Here is a 17590-nt window from a genome sequence, read left to right on the forward strand (position 1 = left end):
GGGAGGGCGCGGCGCTTGATCGGCCCCGGGGCGCCGCGCCCGCCGCCCCCCGCCAGCAACGCCGCCCCGCTGGCCGCGCTCTTCGAGCACCCGCTGTACCGCGCCGCCCTGCCCCCGCTGGCCGACGGCGACCTCCTCTTCAATGTCAACAGCGACATCAGGTTCAACCCGCGGGCGGCCGAGCAGCCCGAGTGGTGAGTGGCCGGGGCGGGGTGGGGACGTGGCGTGTGTCCCCAGGGTCGCTGCGCTCCGGTGCGTAACGCGGGCTTTAGGGTGTCGTGGCTGGGGGGAAGTGGGCAGAGGGTTGAACGGAGCGACTCGGGGTCACTGGGAAAAAGAGAAACGGTTCGCAGGCTCGCCCCGGTCGTGTTCCTCCGGAAAATAAATGCCGTGAAATACAGAATAAACGCAGGAGCACGGGAAGGCTGGAGCGCTGGGGCCAAGGGGTCGGTCTCCCCCCATCTCCAGCTGCAGCCGAGGAAGATGCTGCCAGAAGAACGGTGTGAGGAGGAGGGTGAGCTCACAGCGAGCGTTCCCTGTCTCCCACTCAGAGGTGAAGGGGCTGAGCAGTGAGGCCAGCCAGTAACACATTAACTTTTCTCAAAAGCAAGGTCTAGTACCACTAAGGCATTCATCCTGGCAGGTATTTCCGCTCTCAGGATCTGATCTGTGCTACATTTTTCATCCTCAATTAATTCCCAGTGCCCTGCACCTCCACTGCTCTCCAGCCTTCAAAGCAGTCAGTTGCCTCTGTGAATCGTATGCCCTGTTGGCTCCTTAGAAATGCTGAGAAATTCAATGACTGAAAAATCAAAAGGGTTGTCTAATACAACAGCACCCTCTTCCCAACACACTGACATTGTAATGTTTAAACAGCTGCATTGTACCGTGCAAAAGCTCTGTCAAGCTGCAGAGCAGCCAGCATGATCTAAACCTTTAGAAAGAGAGGATAAATAATTCTAATTTCCGCCCCATGAGCATGTGAATTGTCCAGGCCTCTTCCATCTAATAATCCTAATTGACTGTGAAGGGAAATAACCTGGAAAAGTTTTGGTTTCTCTGAGAGAAAAAGAAAAAAAAAGTCACAAATGCCTGAACATCTGGAGATGACTGTAAACACAGAGAACTCTGAATCAAAAATATGGGTTAGTCTGTTCTGTAGGTGAAGAGTGAAATCAGCACTGATATCTACAATGCAGCTGCCTTTTGTACGTCTTTTCTTTAGTGGCTGCAGCCAAAGTTCACAGAACTAAAGGGAAATTTGGAAGGTAACATTTTAACAGTTCTTTGCTGTAGTAGTGTCCTACCGCTCAGGAAGGGGCAAAGCCAGCCAGTTCTTTCGCAACCAGTTCAGAGTGATGCAGTTTCTCTCATTCTCTCTCTTTAAGAAGGAGGAGGGAGTGGGAGCGTTGGGCACCACAGGTCAGGTTCTGCTGCACTCTTGGTTTCCTGCCCCACGTCCCTGTTAAACAAAGGTTCAGGATGATGCTGTTGTTCGAGTCAGACCTGTAAAAGCTGTGTGTAATGTAATGCAGCCTAAGCACAGGGTAAAACTGAGCTCTGTGTTTCTGCTGTAGAAGGGCCTCTGCCAACGCTCAGTGATGCCGCTCTGAGTTTTGCTCCTGACTTCCATGGGCGTTAAATCAGGCAGGGTGAGGGAAAGTGAGAATCCATCTCCCCATTAGCCCCAGGTGGGAGAAGGCTCCTGGTGCAGGAGGAACCTGGGACTTCTCCCCCTCCTGTAGTGCTTTGCCTGTCCAAGTTGTCACATTTTGAAGCCCTGTTTCTTGACGCGTGTTACAAACTGTAGCATAATTTCTTTCTCCTCAACTTTGGGTTGTTGTTGTATTGTTCTTTTCTTTTTTTTTTTTTTGCTGGTAGGCAAAATGAAGATCATCATGAAGAATTTTTGCCAACTGGAGAAACCTCCATAGACTCCTACCCAAACTGGTTAAAATTCCACATTGGCATTAATCGGTACGAGTTGTATTCCAGACATAATCCTGCAATTGAGGCTTTACTGCAAGACCTTGTCTCCCAAAAAATAACCAGCGTTGGTATGTTTGGATATATGTTGTTTTTTTATCATTATTTGCTCTTTATTCGGGATCTCACTGCTGTTTGAGTATTAATATTTTACATGGCTTCTCTCCAGCGTCCCTGCAACATCGCTTTCCGACTTCCCTGCTCATTTTCCCTGCTAAACATTAAGAGATATTGCCAGCTCTGTATTACCTGAATAATTGCCAAGTCTGCCAGCAAGGCAAACCCCATTCATGTCAGAGATCTTTTAGTCACAATCAGGCTGAAAGTGCCCTATTCGGTTATTTAAAATAAATACGCTGACCGAAAAAAAGGGATGGCAGAAAGCAGACAGCATCCTGCACGAGCTAGATTTGTATTGTTGGCTGATTATGATTTAAAAGGCTGTGCCTGGCAGCGCTGGCCGTGCCAAGGAAGGAGAGGCTGCCCTGCAGCCCTGCAGCGGTGGCTGCGGGAGCATCCGGCACCGCGGGCTCTGCGGCTGCAGGAGCTGCAGCTTCCCCAGGCATGGCAGGGAGCTCCAGGCAAGGCAGCCTCCTACTGAGCACAGCTCAGCTCTGTTTACTCTGCTTGTGAATCCACAACAGGGATGTGCCCACGTCAACCTTTGGCTCTGGTTAAGCAAGGTGACACCGTTCAGGGCTTTTCTCCAGGGTTGTTTAATGGCAATGTGTGTCTTCTTGAATTTAGCTGCGTAGCTGCACGGGGGAAAAAAATGACACAGCCTTAGATGAAAGCCCTGGGATACTAAACAAGTGCACACCCCGTGGTTTCCAGAGGTAGGGAATTGCAGCACAGGCAGTGGTTTCCATCCACCAGGCAGAAAATGGAGTTACTTGTGCTGACCACAAAGTTGCAAAGTCCCTTTCAGAGGGATGAAACAGCCGGAGCTCTGTGAAAGTGCTGATGGTGTGTTGGCACTGTGGGATGAGGTCAGCAGGTCTTTAACCCTGCAAGGCAAAAATTCCCCTGGCTTCAGCAGGAAATGGCCTGGGCAAGAATAGCTCAAGCAGCCCTAAGGTTTACATTTTCCATTGTGTGAATCACGGCCGCTGCTGAGCAGGAATAAAGGAGATCCTTGGTCATCAGGAGTGGGCTGATTTAGCTGGTTGGGATGGAGTAGGTGTAAAATGCAGAATGCCACAGGAGACCTTCAGCTCAGTGCATCTTGCTGCATGTTGGCTGTGCTCAGCACACTGCTCTGCTGGGGCAGCACTCTGAGTAAAGCAGTTTGTGGTACCCAGGTGCTGTCCCACATGTTGGATTCAGGGGTCCAGTGGACATATAGCTCAGGAAAGATGACAAACATGGGCTTGTTTATTAACCTGTGATGGGTTTTCTGTCCCCAAAAGTCTGGATCGGAGTGATTCATTAAGGGGGTCATGTTTGACCATCAAGCCATGTGTTTTCCCTCCCCCAGCTCAGAGGTGACACTGCAGGTAGCAGCAGACTCTGCCCATGCTCCTCTGGTCTGCACTGGAGGGTGACAAGGGCACTGAATGGACACAGCCCTCACCTTTCCTGAGCTCGCCCCTCAATACCCACCAGTTTTTGGACTATTAGTGGCACGTGCCAATGGGGATTGAGCCAGCACTTTGTAACACGTGTGTGAACGTTGCTCCTTGGGCACATCCACTGAGGAGGGAGAGATGCACTCTATGCCCATCCCTGTCCCTGCAGAGAGCAGCAGTGCCCAGGCAGTGGCCAGGCTGTCCCCAGAGGGGCAGAGGTGATGTCCAGCCGAGCCATCTCCTGGCCCATCTCTTGAGCTTTGCACAAAGCGCAGTGGCTGTAGCAGTTTGTACTGCTGAGTTCTGATCTCCACTCACCTCCCCAGCCCTCCAGAGCTCAGCCATGGGGTCTGTGCAGGAGGAGGAGAGCAGTGTCTGCAGCAAACTCAGCTGTGCTCGAGCCATGAGGTCTGTCCCTTTCTGCAGAGCAGGGGGATGGCTGAGGTGGAGTGGGGGCACACAAGCTGGGTTGGGGAGACAGGGAGGTAGGAGCAAGAAATAGTAGGTGAGTGCTCACTCTTGATCTTCTGGGCTTGGTGTTCACTTGTGCTTCTGGGCATGTGGCTTCACCTCTCTCTGCTTCAGCTGAGAGCAGCAAAAAATTATTATCATAGAAAATGGGAGTGAAATCCTGACCCTGGTGACGTAAGTGGAAGTTTTTGCCACTTACTTCCCTGGGGCCATGATTTCACCTGATGTGTCATACAGATGTATCGTGGGGATTCCATTAATTCTGATTTTGATAGAGCTTTCAGATCAACGGGGGGAAAGGGCACTGGGACCTCAGAGGAAGATTTATGGTCGCTATTAGCGATTCCCTTTGGGATTGTCTCTGTTAATGTTTGAACAAGGCTCTTAAGAGTATGGTAGGGCCTCTTATGCCTCTAACAAAAACACAGAGCCATGGTTTCTAGCAATGAATCAGGATAATTTCCATAAATTAAACTATGAGGTGTATTTGGTATAGTTGTTGGCCGCTATGGGAACTGACAGGGAACGATTCCTACACATAAATCCCAGTCTAAAATCAAGTATATGGAAATGGAAGGGGACTTTTTGCCAATGCAGAGATGCCTGGATCTGAATTTTGGTGGTAGCATTCACTGCCTGGCCCTGTGGGAATTCATCTTTGTCAGCCTGCAAAGAAAAAAAGAGCATATTGCTAATATACTTTTTAAAATTATTTTTTGCACAATGCAGCATCTCTTACTTTATGTTGCAAATTCTTCGGATGTTTAAAAATACATGCTTTAAAGTAATTCCTGCCAGTTTTCAGCTTTACTGCAGAGCAGCAGAGGGATTCAAAAGCATGTAAGCTGATTAATAAAGAGTAATATATTTGACCAAAGGACATTTATAGGGCTGTTACATTCTTTGCATATTCCTGCTTATCTTCTAATTAGCCTTGGAGTTTTACCTTATGGTAAATTTTTGCTGGGTTGTGTTGGGTTTTTTTTCTTCTTTTTAAGCCAGCTGGCAAGATGTCAGGTTAGGAGTATAAAATAAATTGAAACCTTGATAATGCCTGGTCTTCAGGCTTCTTTTGGCAAGCAGGACAATTAAATGTACAGGGTTCCATGCATTAGGTGAAATGGGATATGGCTTTATCCAGTTTCTTCCCGGTGTTCAGATTTACTTTGGCTCTAATAGAATTAGATGATTTGCCTGATACCTACAGCAATTAGATCCAAACTGCAGCAAAACAGCATTCTTGGCCTCACTGTGATTTCTCTGCTCACCCTGCATTATTTATGGGGGAGAGTGGGGACCAGACTGGCCCCCCACATCTGCGAGAACCACTCACACGACTCTGTAACGTGCAGGGGTGTTTTAAAATGAAAACGGTGACAGAAGCAATTCCCAAGAGCAGGGAGCACCAAGGTGACATTTTCTTGATGTTAAAGTTTAAATGGAACAAATCCACGGATGGGAAGGAGCATCCCATCCAGCTCCCACAGTGACACCTAGAGCTGGCCTGGAAAAGGACAGGGTTACCCAGGCTCGGGCTGAGGATGTTTCTGTGCCCTGCATCTATATATGTATTTATATATTTCCTATTCATTTTGTTCAGCATAAAGGGGTAGCTCTTAATTTGATTTAATTCACTGAAAATTTCCTCTTGCCATAAATAGGAGCCTAGAGAGAATTGTTTTTCCACTGAGCACTGAAGCCTGGTTTTCAGAAGAACATGCACAGGCAATTGCACATTTCCTTTGCCTTTCATTGCTGTTTATTGCATGCATAAATAACCATAGTTAGCTGTTTTCTTGCATATTTACAAGATGTCTGTGCATAATTGTGGCAGCAGTATCAGCAGTTCAACACCAGCTCTGGCATGGTGCATTGGAAGGGCAGTGTGGGCTTGGTCTTGCTGTCCAGAGGAGATTCCTGTAAGCAGAATAGGCCTTTGTAATTCCTCTGAGCAGCTGGGATTTATTTTTTGATTTAAGTTCTCTGGTTGTAAAGGCTTGGAAACATTACCTGACTGAGGTGATTTGTGAATCTGTGATGCCTTCAGTTTGTTCAGCGAGTAATTAGAAAGCAAGTGTGTGAGATTACTCACTCTGGGAATAAAAGCTGCAGTTACCTGAGGTGGGCTCTGCTTCAAGGCAGGGGAAGAAAAGAGAAAAGGAAAAGAGAAGGCTCTAAATACTGAACATAAATTCTGGTTCTAAGGAAAGTTGTGAAAATTTCATCCGAAAGAAAGGAAGAAGTGCTTCTGAGAACTTGTGAAAACAATGAAATGTAGCACCTTTGATTTACTGTATAAGAAAACAGTGAGTCTGCCAAGAGTCAACAGATTGATTTAATGTACTATTCCAGATGAAAGGAGGGGACTTAAAATGTACAGCAAAGCCTAAGAATAATTTCACAGATCTCTTCCCCTACAGTCTTTACTTCCTTGACTAAACCAAGAAAGTCCTTTAAGAACAAGTTAGCAGAATTGGCTGAACAAGGACAAACTAAGAGATGATGAGGGCTTGAATTTATTTTGAAAATTATTCTTCACAGCTTGTACAGGGCCATGTCTCTAGCCCGGGGCAGAGCATTACTTGTTAAAGGCAATCAACATGTTTATGTTAGATTTAAGCTTGATCTATAAATAGGAATCCAAAATGGATCTGAGCATCCTCTGTTTCAGATGTTAACTGCATCCCAGGCTGTGACTGTATCTCACTTCTCAGGCATTAGCACTGCATAATTAAATACATTTTTAAATGTTTGTTGGATTCTGACCAAAAGAATCAGAAAAAGTTCAGGGGTCCTGTTGGGACTCTCTCTCTCTCCATCAGAAAACAATATGGTTTAGACAGGCTGGTAGGATCAGGGCTATCATGGGGCAAAACAGAGGGGCTGGAAAGCCAGACCGGTTGGAATTCCAAATCCCTTTGGGTCAAAACCCTCTGGGCAGCGTTGTCAGTACCAGACAGCAGCCAGGAACTCTGTAGCATTCAGCTTAAAAAGATGACTGAGAGATGATAGCTGGGTTATCTTTTGTACTGGATGGGCTCTGTGGCTCAGGGAGGGAATTCAGGCCTTGTGTTGCTGAGGGGACAGGGTGGGGAAGTAGCAGACGTGGCATGTGGCCATGACAGCAGGCTCAGAGATGTAAATGGGGTGGGGACTTTTCCAGGCTTGATCCAAAGTCTGTCGGAGAAAACAGAAGGAGTCCCACCAATTTCACTAATCTTTGGACAAGACTGTAATCCCAAACATTCATGCAAAAAGATTTCTCAGGGAATTTTTTGCAAAGCCTCCTGAAGTTAGGAAGATTTCTGATCACACCCTAGAGCCCTTACACTGGGTTAACAGGAAAGGTTAATGCTGCTTTCCATTTGCTTCTGCTTTGGAGGGAAAAGAGAAGCTTTGAGTTGCCTGAAGATGAAAAGTAATGATGGCATTGGGATTTGTTTTTAGCAGTGTGCCAGTACATCCAGGAGCTGTGTGAGACTTGATTTGAAGAACCTGCTGTGAGCTAGCAGGTTTATAAAGCCTTTACAGAGCTGTTTGTGACCTGTGGTGTTACAGTATATTAAAATACTTAAAAAAAAAAAAAGGTGAATTCAGAGTGTGACTGGTGGTTCCTCTGGAGTCAGCACAGCCTTGTGTTGCAAGGCTTTTGTAAAAATCCCTGAACTTGCTGACCACAGATGTGACAGAGCGCGATGGTGCAGCACCCTCCACTCCTTGGAAAATTGGATGTGCTGCTTCTGGGTGTGCCACATTCTTCAGGAATGGGCCTGTGAGCAGTGGATGAAGGCACAAGGATGTCTCCAGATGAGCAAACAATGTTTGGGACAAAGCCCTGGAAGATGACAGGCCATAATGGCCAAAGGGACATGTTTAACTGAGGCTGAGGAGGAGACAGAGTTCCTGAGGAATACAGCTCAGAAAATGAGAGGGAAGCCAGTGTGCAGATGTGATGCTAAGTTAGGACAGGGGAAGTGATCTGACTTAGAGTGAATCATCTCCAGGGAGATCTGCTCTTCTCTGGCATTGCAGCCCCAGAATGTGGGCACCCCAGACTGCTCCAAGGCTGCTTAGTTTGCAGGTACAGCAAGGGTCTTGTCGAGCTCAAAAGAACAGTCCAAGCACAGGTGTTTCCATCTCTGCAGGGATTACAGTGCTGGGCTCTAACCAGCTGGGATCTGGAGGGTGGCCTTGCATCACCCCCAGCCTGGCCAGCACGTCAGTGGCACTGGAAGAGCAAAGTGGGAGTAGCTGCACGTGAGTCTGGATGACGGGGGGAAGCCAAGGTGGAGCTCTGGCATGGGGTGTTTTCCATGATCCATGTGGGTTCCAGCATGCCCTGCCACAAAGCACAATGGGAACACAATTCCCACCAATGTCCCCCTCTGGTTTTCAGAGTTCCAAAGTTTGCTCCCAGCAGCAGTGGAGGAACAACTTGTGCCAGCAAAACTTGTGTTGGGGGGGAGGCTACTGGTGCAAGCAGTTAAGGCAGTACAATAAGATGGATCTAAAAAGACGAGGGGGATGCTTTTGTTTTACTTCAGCTCAGTTCCTTCTGACAGGAAAGCAGGCTTTTGTGTCTCATGGAAGAATTATTCTGAATTGTTAATCTTCATACATTTCCCTGCTTGGTGGTGACATCCTCGCTGTTGAGTTTGGCTGCTAACAAAATCATTATCTGTCGAGTGGCTTCAATTTGCTGAGAAACCAGTCCTTTTAGTATCTGAAACTCTGTGCTTAGAGAAGGCCGTGCTGGAACATCGTTTTTTGCTTCTTCTTTGTACTGCTGTGATGGTAGGGGTGTAGATTAGTGGATCTTTAAGGTCCCTTCCAACCCAGACCGTTCTGTGATCCCATGTTGCTTTGAAATGCCACGCCTGTGGCAGTGGCTGGGCAGGGAAGGTGGTCAGGACTGCCCTGTGCCCTGAGCCCTGTGCCCTGTGGGCGTGGGGCAAGGGCAGCTCCAGCTGCCCAGCCTAACCAGGGCTGTTTCCAGAGTGCACAGACGGTCCCAGGGCACCACATGCAGGGTTTGGACTGGAAGGTTTCTGCTTTTTATAGTCCTCAGGATGGGAGCTGGCCATGAAAAAGCCTTGTGCTCCTCCTGCACTCAGGTGCAGATCAACTGACCTGTCCTGCACAGGAGAGGGAGTTTAATCCTGGAAAGCCCTGTGCCTCTGCTTTACCTGGTCAGTGCAAATTGCTTAATGCCCTTTAATTTCTAATTATTTATTTGTTCCTTTGGGATGAAATGGAAAGGCGAGAGAAGGCTGGGATCAGCAAAACAGCAGGGCAGGAGGGATTTTATTCTAGGAGAAGTATAATTACACTGACCAGATTTGCATAGAATTTTGTTGCAAAAATATAGGCTACAAGTGCTGAAAGAGAGCTGATGACCTATCAGTGATAAGGCACAGAGATGAGTAATTAAAAAGATGTGCAGCTAATAGCATTGGTTAGAGAAAAAACATGTACAAGCTCTATAGGTGGAACAAGGGCAGCTCTCAGCCAGAATTTACAGAGCAAGATAACCTGACATTTATGTAGTTCTCCAGTTGACACGGGTTTTGTCAGAGCTGCAGAGAAAGGGATTGATTATCTGATGATTCGTAGAAAGCATCTTTAAGAGACTGACTCATCCACACAGCCCTGCTGGCCATGGCCTGCCTTCCCAACACAGAGGTGCATTTAGGAGTCAGACTACAGGTAATTTCATTTATTAGGACACTTTTGTTTGAGGCAGTAGAAAAGCAGCTGTTTTTTGAAGTATAGGTTTATCTTTTTTAAGTAGCCTTATCATCAAGTAAAATGCATTTTTATGAATTCTTATATAAAATTTAATTCTTATATATATAAAAATCATCCTAATTTTAGAAACACTATAATCTGGCTGTTAGTGTGACATTGTCCAAGTTTTTCAGAATGGTATGAATGAGTATCAGTCTTAAATTCCCATTAGCTCCCAGTTGGGAGATGAGCAAAGCCACTGTCCTTGCCACCTCCACTGTCCTCTCCTGCCTCCACATGTCCTCTCCTGCCCTCCCAGCCAGGCCAGGCTGCTCTGCACAGCTCTGCTCTCTTGTATGAACCACCTTGAGATGCCTTGGAGTTAACGGCTGGGCTTGGATACATATCCACTGTGCATGGAGGGGCTGAATTTACATATCTCTGCTGCTCAGAAACTGTTATTAAAATCGCAGCAGAGATCAGAGATTGCTGCAGTATCTGCTCATACTTTTAATTAAGGAGCTGTCTGTTGTGCACTGGGCTGTACATCCCAGCTGCAGTTGTCTTTGAAAGCACCCCCATCTCCTTTCCCGGTGTGAGTACCTTGTCAGAAGGGACTCCAAAAGCAACAGGAGATGGAGAAAACAAGACTCCAATGGTCTGCTCCTATAGGTGCTGTTCATCTGGGGTGCTTATGGAGCCCATGGTGGCCATGGTAGCCAGAAGAAGGCAAAAAAGTGTCAGGAAATGCAATCCATGTTTAGTCCTGGTCAGCAGCTCAAAGCCTTCCCCTGTAGTCTGCTGAATAATCTGTTGTCCAGTTGGGATCACCCTGCTTGATGCTCTGATAGCATGGTGCTGAACTGATCCAGAGGAAAACAGATAGGATTTGGTTTCAAGGAAACTGAGTGTAAGTAGATCCACATGTCTCATTTTAAAGCTGTTTTGTGTTTTTCCCCCGCAGCAATGAAATCAGGAGGCACCCAGCTGAAGCTGATCATGACATTCCAGAACTACGGACAAGCATTGTTTAAACCAATGAAGTAAGTCCAAAAAGTCTGTGATTTAAAGTGAATTTGTGGCGGAGTAGCCGTCTTCTAAGCTGTTAAACGTTTGCTGTAGGATCTCCCAAGGTTAATGTGTCTGGCTCCCGAGCCTTGCTGCTGAGCCTGGAGCTGCAGGGTCTGTTGATACCTTGCCCTGCTAGACTGGTCCTTGGAAGAGATGCTGAGAAGGCTTCAGAGACATTAGAGTCTTCTCAGGAATGCTGTTCACTCTGATCTCTGTGAAATCTCCCGTCATAAATACAGGATGTTTTCAGCATTTCCATCTCATGTAAACTTACTCCTCAGGTCTGAGCTTTATCTAGTGTCAGTGCTCCTCTGGAACATGGCCAGACAAGAGAGATGATTCAGAACAGCTTTGAGAAGAGCTAAACAGTATCTGTCTGATAAATCAGAATTTAATCAGTTGATTTATTGTTGTTTGTATTAAAGAGTTGTATTAGTCATTTGGCTGGGGCTATGCTGAGTCTGTGAAAATGAGTTTATCCAAGAGTGGTACTGCAAGGTAATGCCTCTGGAGAGAAAGGGAAGGACTAGGATTATGCAGCCTTAATTTGTGCCTGCCTGGATCCCATTGAGATGAGAGAAGTTATTCAGATACAAAACAGACTCCCAAATCCTGACCTGTATGTTTGTGCTGTAAGAAGGAAAATGACTCTGTGCTCATTGTAGAGGATTTAGCAAAGACACTTAGGGCTGCAAAATGTTTAATGGAGCTACTCAGTATCTGTGTCAAGGGTACCACTGGAGTAACAAATTCATTTCCTTCTTTTGTTTCCACTGTAGGGAAGTTCAGTTAATTTCCTCTAAGATGGTCCATAGAAGACTAAAGTAGCTGAGAATGAGTGGTTTGGAATATGTGTTGGCATTGTGTTAGAGCTGCAGTGGGGAGCACAGCTCAGGGGGGAAGCTGCTGGCTGGCGTCTGAGAGATTCCGTTTCACTACACATTTTGCTGTAGATTGACTTCAGACAAGTACAGATTTGACTTGATTTTATTTGACTGCCAGAAGGGTCAAAAAATTGATCTGACCTTCCTTCAACCTTCAAGGTTTGAGCAGGAACCCTCCCTATGTGCCTCTACCCTGGGAATCACAAGAAAATCCTATGAACTTCAAGAGAACACCAAGGCATTTGTACAAAGGCCAAATGCCTCTGTGTCATTTCCCAAATTGCACACAAATTCTCCACGTTTCTAGTGGATCACTGGGTGCCTGAGAGAGGCTGGAGGCAGCAGAGACAATACTGGCAACTCAGAGGGAAGGTGGTACCAGAGAGCATCTACTCCAGCACCTGCCCTGCCTCTCCCTGAGTGTTCAGATAACCAGTGCACGAGCCCATCCCCTTTACCTGCAGGTTTGATGCATATAGGCACAATTCCTGATCACATCTTGTCCCACATGCAAAATCAAGAGCCAGGGGGATTCAGGCAGCCTTTGAGTATTTGGCAGAGTCGTGGTTGTGCTGTTGTCTGTTCACATAGTGTGTGATTTGCGCCTTCTCCCTTTCCTCAGATGCAGATAATCTCAGTCTTTATCATTGGTATGACATTGTAATTCTGGGAGTGCTAATGAGGTCAAATCAAAGCACTGTACAGTGCACAGCCTCAGCAAGATGATGGATGACAACAGAGGTGTAGCCACGTTCCTGTGTAGAAGCAATTACTACAACCCGCTAGAACAATAACAGAGAATGATGATGTCTTAATCATTCCCTTGGCTTGATTTGAGGGGCAGCAACACCCTGTTTGCTCACTGCTCTTTGCACTGCACAAACCCCTGGAAGAAGCACTCAGCAGCTGCTTTTCCAGGCAGCACACCTTCCAGGAGCAGCACTGCTGCAGCTGTGCTGAGCGTGGCTGAACACGTTAGTGATTTGGAATAAGGGTGTTGGTGAGCATTTGTCTTCACTCTGATAACAGGGAGCAGGGAGCCAGATGCTCAGCTAGCATAAATCTTCCTAGCTCCTTTGGCATCTGGTCCCACTGGTCTCTTTCTCCACCTTATGGATTGTGGTTGATGAAGTTCTTGGAGAGGTTTGCAGCATCAATTCTTTATGCAAAAATACGCAGCTTAAAATGAAATTTTAAAAAATAAAAAACAGGCTTTAAATCTATGAGACTTCTGCTTGTAGGATCTTCTTCAGGTCCTAGACTGTTTCTGGTGCTCCCTCTTTATACATGATACCCTTTTCATCCAGACTTCACAAAGCTGGCTGTTCCTTCCCAGGACAGGAGGCTGTAGGTAGCTCAGAGGCATTACTGCTCATCAGGCCTGGCAGACAATATTTTTCTAAGTAGTTTAATTTGAGAGCCATAAAATGTCATCCTGGTGGCTACTTCTGAGATGAGCTCATAGAAGGAAGCCCTTGGTGGTCAGTCAGGTTGTCTCCACCTGGTGCATCCTACATGTTTCCCTTGTTTCTGTGTTACCAGCTCTGTGGCTTTTCAAAGCAGCAGAAATTGCACTTTTTTTTCCTCATGAGTTGATAAGCCTCTTCAGACAAGCAACCTCCTTCCTGAACCCCAGGTAACATGGCTATTAGATGAGGCTGAGTGTAGGATTTCAGGCCTGATCCCATGGAATATGGATAATAAAGAGTTTCCCATCCTGTCTGAGATCTCGAGTACCCAAAGCTGCACAGTGTGAGGTACAGAGGGTGTTATGTAGACATGAGGCCAGTCCCAGCCTCTGCTTGGATTTGATTCACTGGACTTGTCTGGAAAGCTGTTTTTTGCTGCACACAGTTCTACTCAGTGTCTTCCAAAGTGAATTAATACCTGTTTGAGTGGGGTTGCAGCAGACAGGGGAGACCATGCCAGCCCCTCCCTGACACAGCTGGGCATCTGCTCACGGGAGGGGAGCTCTGCAGACCTTTGGCAGTGACTTCTGCAGGGCAGCCACAGCAAAATGTGCTCCCTGGAAAATGTGCTCGCTGCACAGCTCATCTGACTGGCTCTGCCCTTTCCCAGCCTCTCAGTTCCATGCTGAATTTATCCAGGGAGCAAGCCAGCTCCAGAAAGGCCCAGGCAGAATTTGGAAGTGGGGAAACGAGAATCAGCCTTTGGCATCTTTTGTGCTCTGTGTTTGACATTAACTGACAGCTCTTCATCTGGTCATTGATTCAGGCTAGTGGAGCAAATGAGAGGAGGGAAGTGTAGCAGTCAGGGAAATGTGATAGCGGTAAATAAAGCCTGATCAGCTGCAATTATTTTATTTATTTGTGGCTCTGCATCTTCATTTCTGAAATAATTGCCCATAAAGTATTGCAGAGGAAGCCAAATCTATTTATAAATCCTATGGCCCAGTGTAGATTCCTTTACTAATTCCAAATGCATGATAGAAAAAGCACGTATTTGCTTAAACTCCAGGGAAGATTTAATGTATTTGCAATGTATCTTACAGTTAATGTGTACTTTTATTTAGCCCATAACAGTTCAATCATACAAAATTATTACCATATGGGACAGGAGAAAAATAGCAACCTCCCCTCCTCCCATGATTAGTGTATCTAACTGTACTAGTATTGTACATACAGCATAATAAAATTTATTTACATGATTGCTGGTATCTGCAGTTGCAGCTTTCTGTGTGACTTATCAGGTAGGGATGGGTAGAGCCATAAATGTCAAAAGAGTTTTGGCTCATTTGTCCAAAAGGAATATTTGTAGCTTTGTAGTTTTATTTGGTTTCCTTTTGTTTCTGCTGGCTCGTGGAGTTAAATAGCTGGCTCAGCCACAAAACCAACACGCTATTTTTTTCCTCCCAAGGCTTTATTCTTGAAGAGGGAAATTCTGCTCCAGCAGAGCCAGTGTTAGGATTCCTATTGCACACACTGGTGCCAGGATTTTGAGAGAGGTTTTCACAGTTCCTTATGGAAAAGCCAAATAGGATCAGATAGAAAATCATACCTTGTTATTGGAGTTGTGAGTGTTTAGGAACGACATCTCTCATTCCCATTTTTATAGACTGCATTGTACAAACGTGTGCAAGGGGTATTCATGATAAAATCTCTGAGGCTTATTTGTTCCATTCAAAGAAATACTACTGTATCTAGTGAACTCACTTTTGACTGAACAGATAAAAGCCAGTTCTGTTCCAACTTTAGATTTTACTTGATATTTTTAACATCTTCTTTTCTTCTGATTTTACAAGTCACAGTGCAGGATTAGACAGAGCCACATGACTGTTTCTTCCAGTACATGAAGTTTGCAGTAAAAGTCTTTATTAATGTAGAGCCAATTCGTATCAGGGTGATACCAGGCCAGAAGAGGCTTTTGGGGTGGTGAAATCCAGTCTCCTTGGATCATGGGCATTCCTTACCTGATCAAACACTGCTGACCATGTTATTTGTAACTTTGTCCCTCACTATCCCTCCTGAATCTTGCTGCTGGAAGCATCTCCATGTTCCTGCAGCCTTCAGAGCCCTCACCCATCACAGTGCCAGCCACAAAACCAGCTGGTAGTCACAGGCAAACTGCTTCTCTACAGGAATGGAACAAGCACACCCATCTTTTGGTTCCTGTAATGTTCCTGTAGCTGTCTCGTGGCTCAAAGACACTGGTGCTGTTAGCTGGGCTGAAGTCAAGCAGCCAAGGTCACAGGAAAGCTAATTCTGGCCCTCAGGGATGTGGGTGTGACACCTGGGGATGTGGTTTAGTGGTGAACACCCTGTGCTGGGTGTTGAGTTGGGAGTTGGGCTTGGCAGTGCTGTGCTAGTGGTTGAACTCAGTGATCTTAGGGGTCTTTCCCAACTTAATCGAGTATATGATTCTGTGATTTTTGTTTCAATTGGCAAAGCACAGCTTTTCACTGGCTTTTAGTGTCATATTATTGTGACAAAGGATTAGCAATGTTCTTCAAGTTTCTTTTTGATTTGCTTTTAGGACTGCTCAACAAATAATGCATCTTTTGATAGGGATATTAAACAGTCCAAGCAATCCCCGTAATGCAAACAACTGTTAATCACTTTCATTTCCTACAGTTATACTCCCTTTCTGAAGTTGTGGCTGTTGTACCTGGGAACTGCAGCCTCCAGGCTTGATTATCATATCAATTAGGGTGGTGTAATCCTTCTGCACTGGTAGCACTGCTTCCAAGTCAGAGGAGTTGAAATGAACTCCAGAATGGAGGCTGCTGAAAGATTGCTTTGCTTATTACATTGCATCTCATGCTGTTTTGAGGAAATACGTTTTGCCAACCTGTTGCATGTGAGCTGGCAGGCATCCAGTATAAACACACTGTTATAAGTCAACATAGCAATTAAATCAAATTGCAGTGTTTTCTCTGAGCAGCTAGAGAAGTGAGATGTGCATCCAGTAGCTGCTCTGCTAGGAGTCTTCCAGGATTAGCACTTTGACACTCTGGAATGTGCTGTGTGAAACCCAGCTGAGCAGTCGATGGTCAAAGTACAGCCCAGCCACTGAGGTTTGTCCCTCAGCTGAAGCAGTGTTACTGTGCCAGTCACTGGTTCTGTGCAAGGTGGGTTACTGGAGACCTAAGGTTGAATAAACTGGTTGGAAAGGTTGAAACTGGTGATCCCAGCACTCGGTTTATGTAGGAGTCTTTTAAAATTGCAAGGAATGCTCTCGTTATATCACGAAGAAGAAGGGCTTTGTTTGCTGCTGGAAGGAATAATCAGTAATCAGATATTCTATGGACCTCATCTATGAGATTTGGGGCTTTTTAAGGGCATTCAAATCCTTGCCAACCAAATCTCTGCTGAAATGTTTACCTGAATGAGACTGATAGGCACATTTGATTGTACTTATATCAGGAATAAATCTGGAGTTAACTGGATGAATTATATCCTTTGATATTTAAAGTGCATGAGATCTGAATGGGGTCCTAAATAAGGACAGTGGAGGATGCTGTGTAGTACTTTAGCTCTTTAACTTTTGGTATATTATGCATGAACATTTTTCTCTTTTATAGCTAGTCCTGTTCATCAGATCAGACATCTTCAGTATTTCAGTGCAAATTGTGTTTCAGGACTCAGCAGGGCCTCTGGTCCAAATCTCATTTATGCAGATTGGAAAATTTGTGGTGACTTCAAGGGGAGCTGGATCAGGATTGAGGCTGGCTGATGGCCCTGGACAGCAGTGAAATCCAGTCTCTGTCTGCCACTGTGCTCTGCATTTCCCCTTGCCACAGCTCAGCAACTGCTGGTTGGAATATTGATCAATCCCATCCAGCTCAGGAGCAATGTGTTCTCGAATTCTGCAAACATGTTTATGGAATGACCCCAGAGTCAAAGTCTGCACGTCCAGGTAGCTCAGAGGTTGTCCATTAGGATCTGCAGGGATCTGGCCAGCAGCCAGGAAGGGGAAAATAAACCTCCTTCCCTCTCTGGGCAGCAGCTCTGTTGTGCTGTCCCAGCCGAGGTGCCCTGGATTATCCCCTCCTGGAGCCAGGCAGGATCTGCTCTTAGCCAGGACTGAACAATGTGAGTCCCAGTGGTGGGAGGGACCAGACCTTCCTCCAGCAAACCAGGGCTCTTTTGCTGGATATCACCATGTCCATGGGGTTCAGCTCCATCCCACTTCCCACCACTGGGAAGCTGCCATCCACCACTGCGGGTGAATTATCCCCAAAATCCCTCTCTCCTGACTTCCCCATGGCATCTTCAGCTCCTGACAGAGAAAACTTTGTTCTGCAGCTCACAGAAATGCCAACCCCATGATCTCTGTCACTAGGGTTTTTTGCACGGTCTTCCAGCCGTGCATTTTTCCTCAGCTCATTTGTTGGTTTGTTTTTGGCAGATGATAACAGGATGC

General features: G+C 46.1%; 1 protein-coding gene across 1 annotated transcript in view; it reads left to right on the plus strand.

Annotated features, from left to right (window-relative positions):
- The window catches only part of FAM20C (FAM20C golgi associated secretory pathway kinase), a 59206-nt gene that overhangs the window by 1906 nt on the left and 39710 nt on the right, over positions 1-17590 (plus strand). The window contains exons 2-4 of the mRNA XM_042037560.1: positions 6-194; positions 1882-2057; positions 10717-10795. Of these exons, the coding sequence (XP_041893494.1) occupies positions 6-194; positions 1882-2057; positions 10717-10795 (444 nt within the window). The remainder of the gene's footprint in view (positions 1-5; positions 195-1881; positions 2058-10716; positions 10796-17590) is intronic.

The sequence above is a fragment of the Corvus kubaryi genome, unplaced genomic scaffold (assembly GCF_017639235.1).
Source record: "Corvus kubaryi isolate FWS band 111438036 unplaced genomic scaffold, C.kubaryi_AGA036_p1.0 37387, whole genome shotgun sequence".
In the NCBI taxonomy this organism is placed as follows: Eukaryota; Metazoa; Chordata; class Aves; order Passeriformes; family Corvidae; genus Corvus; species Corvus kubaryi.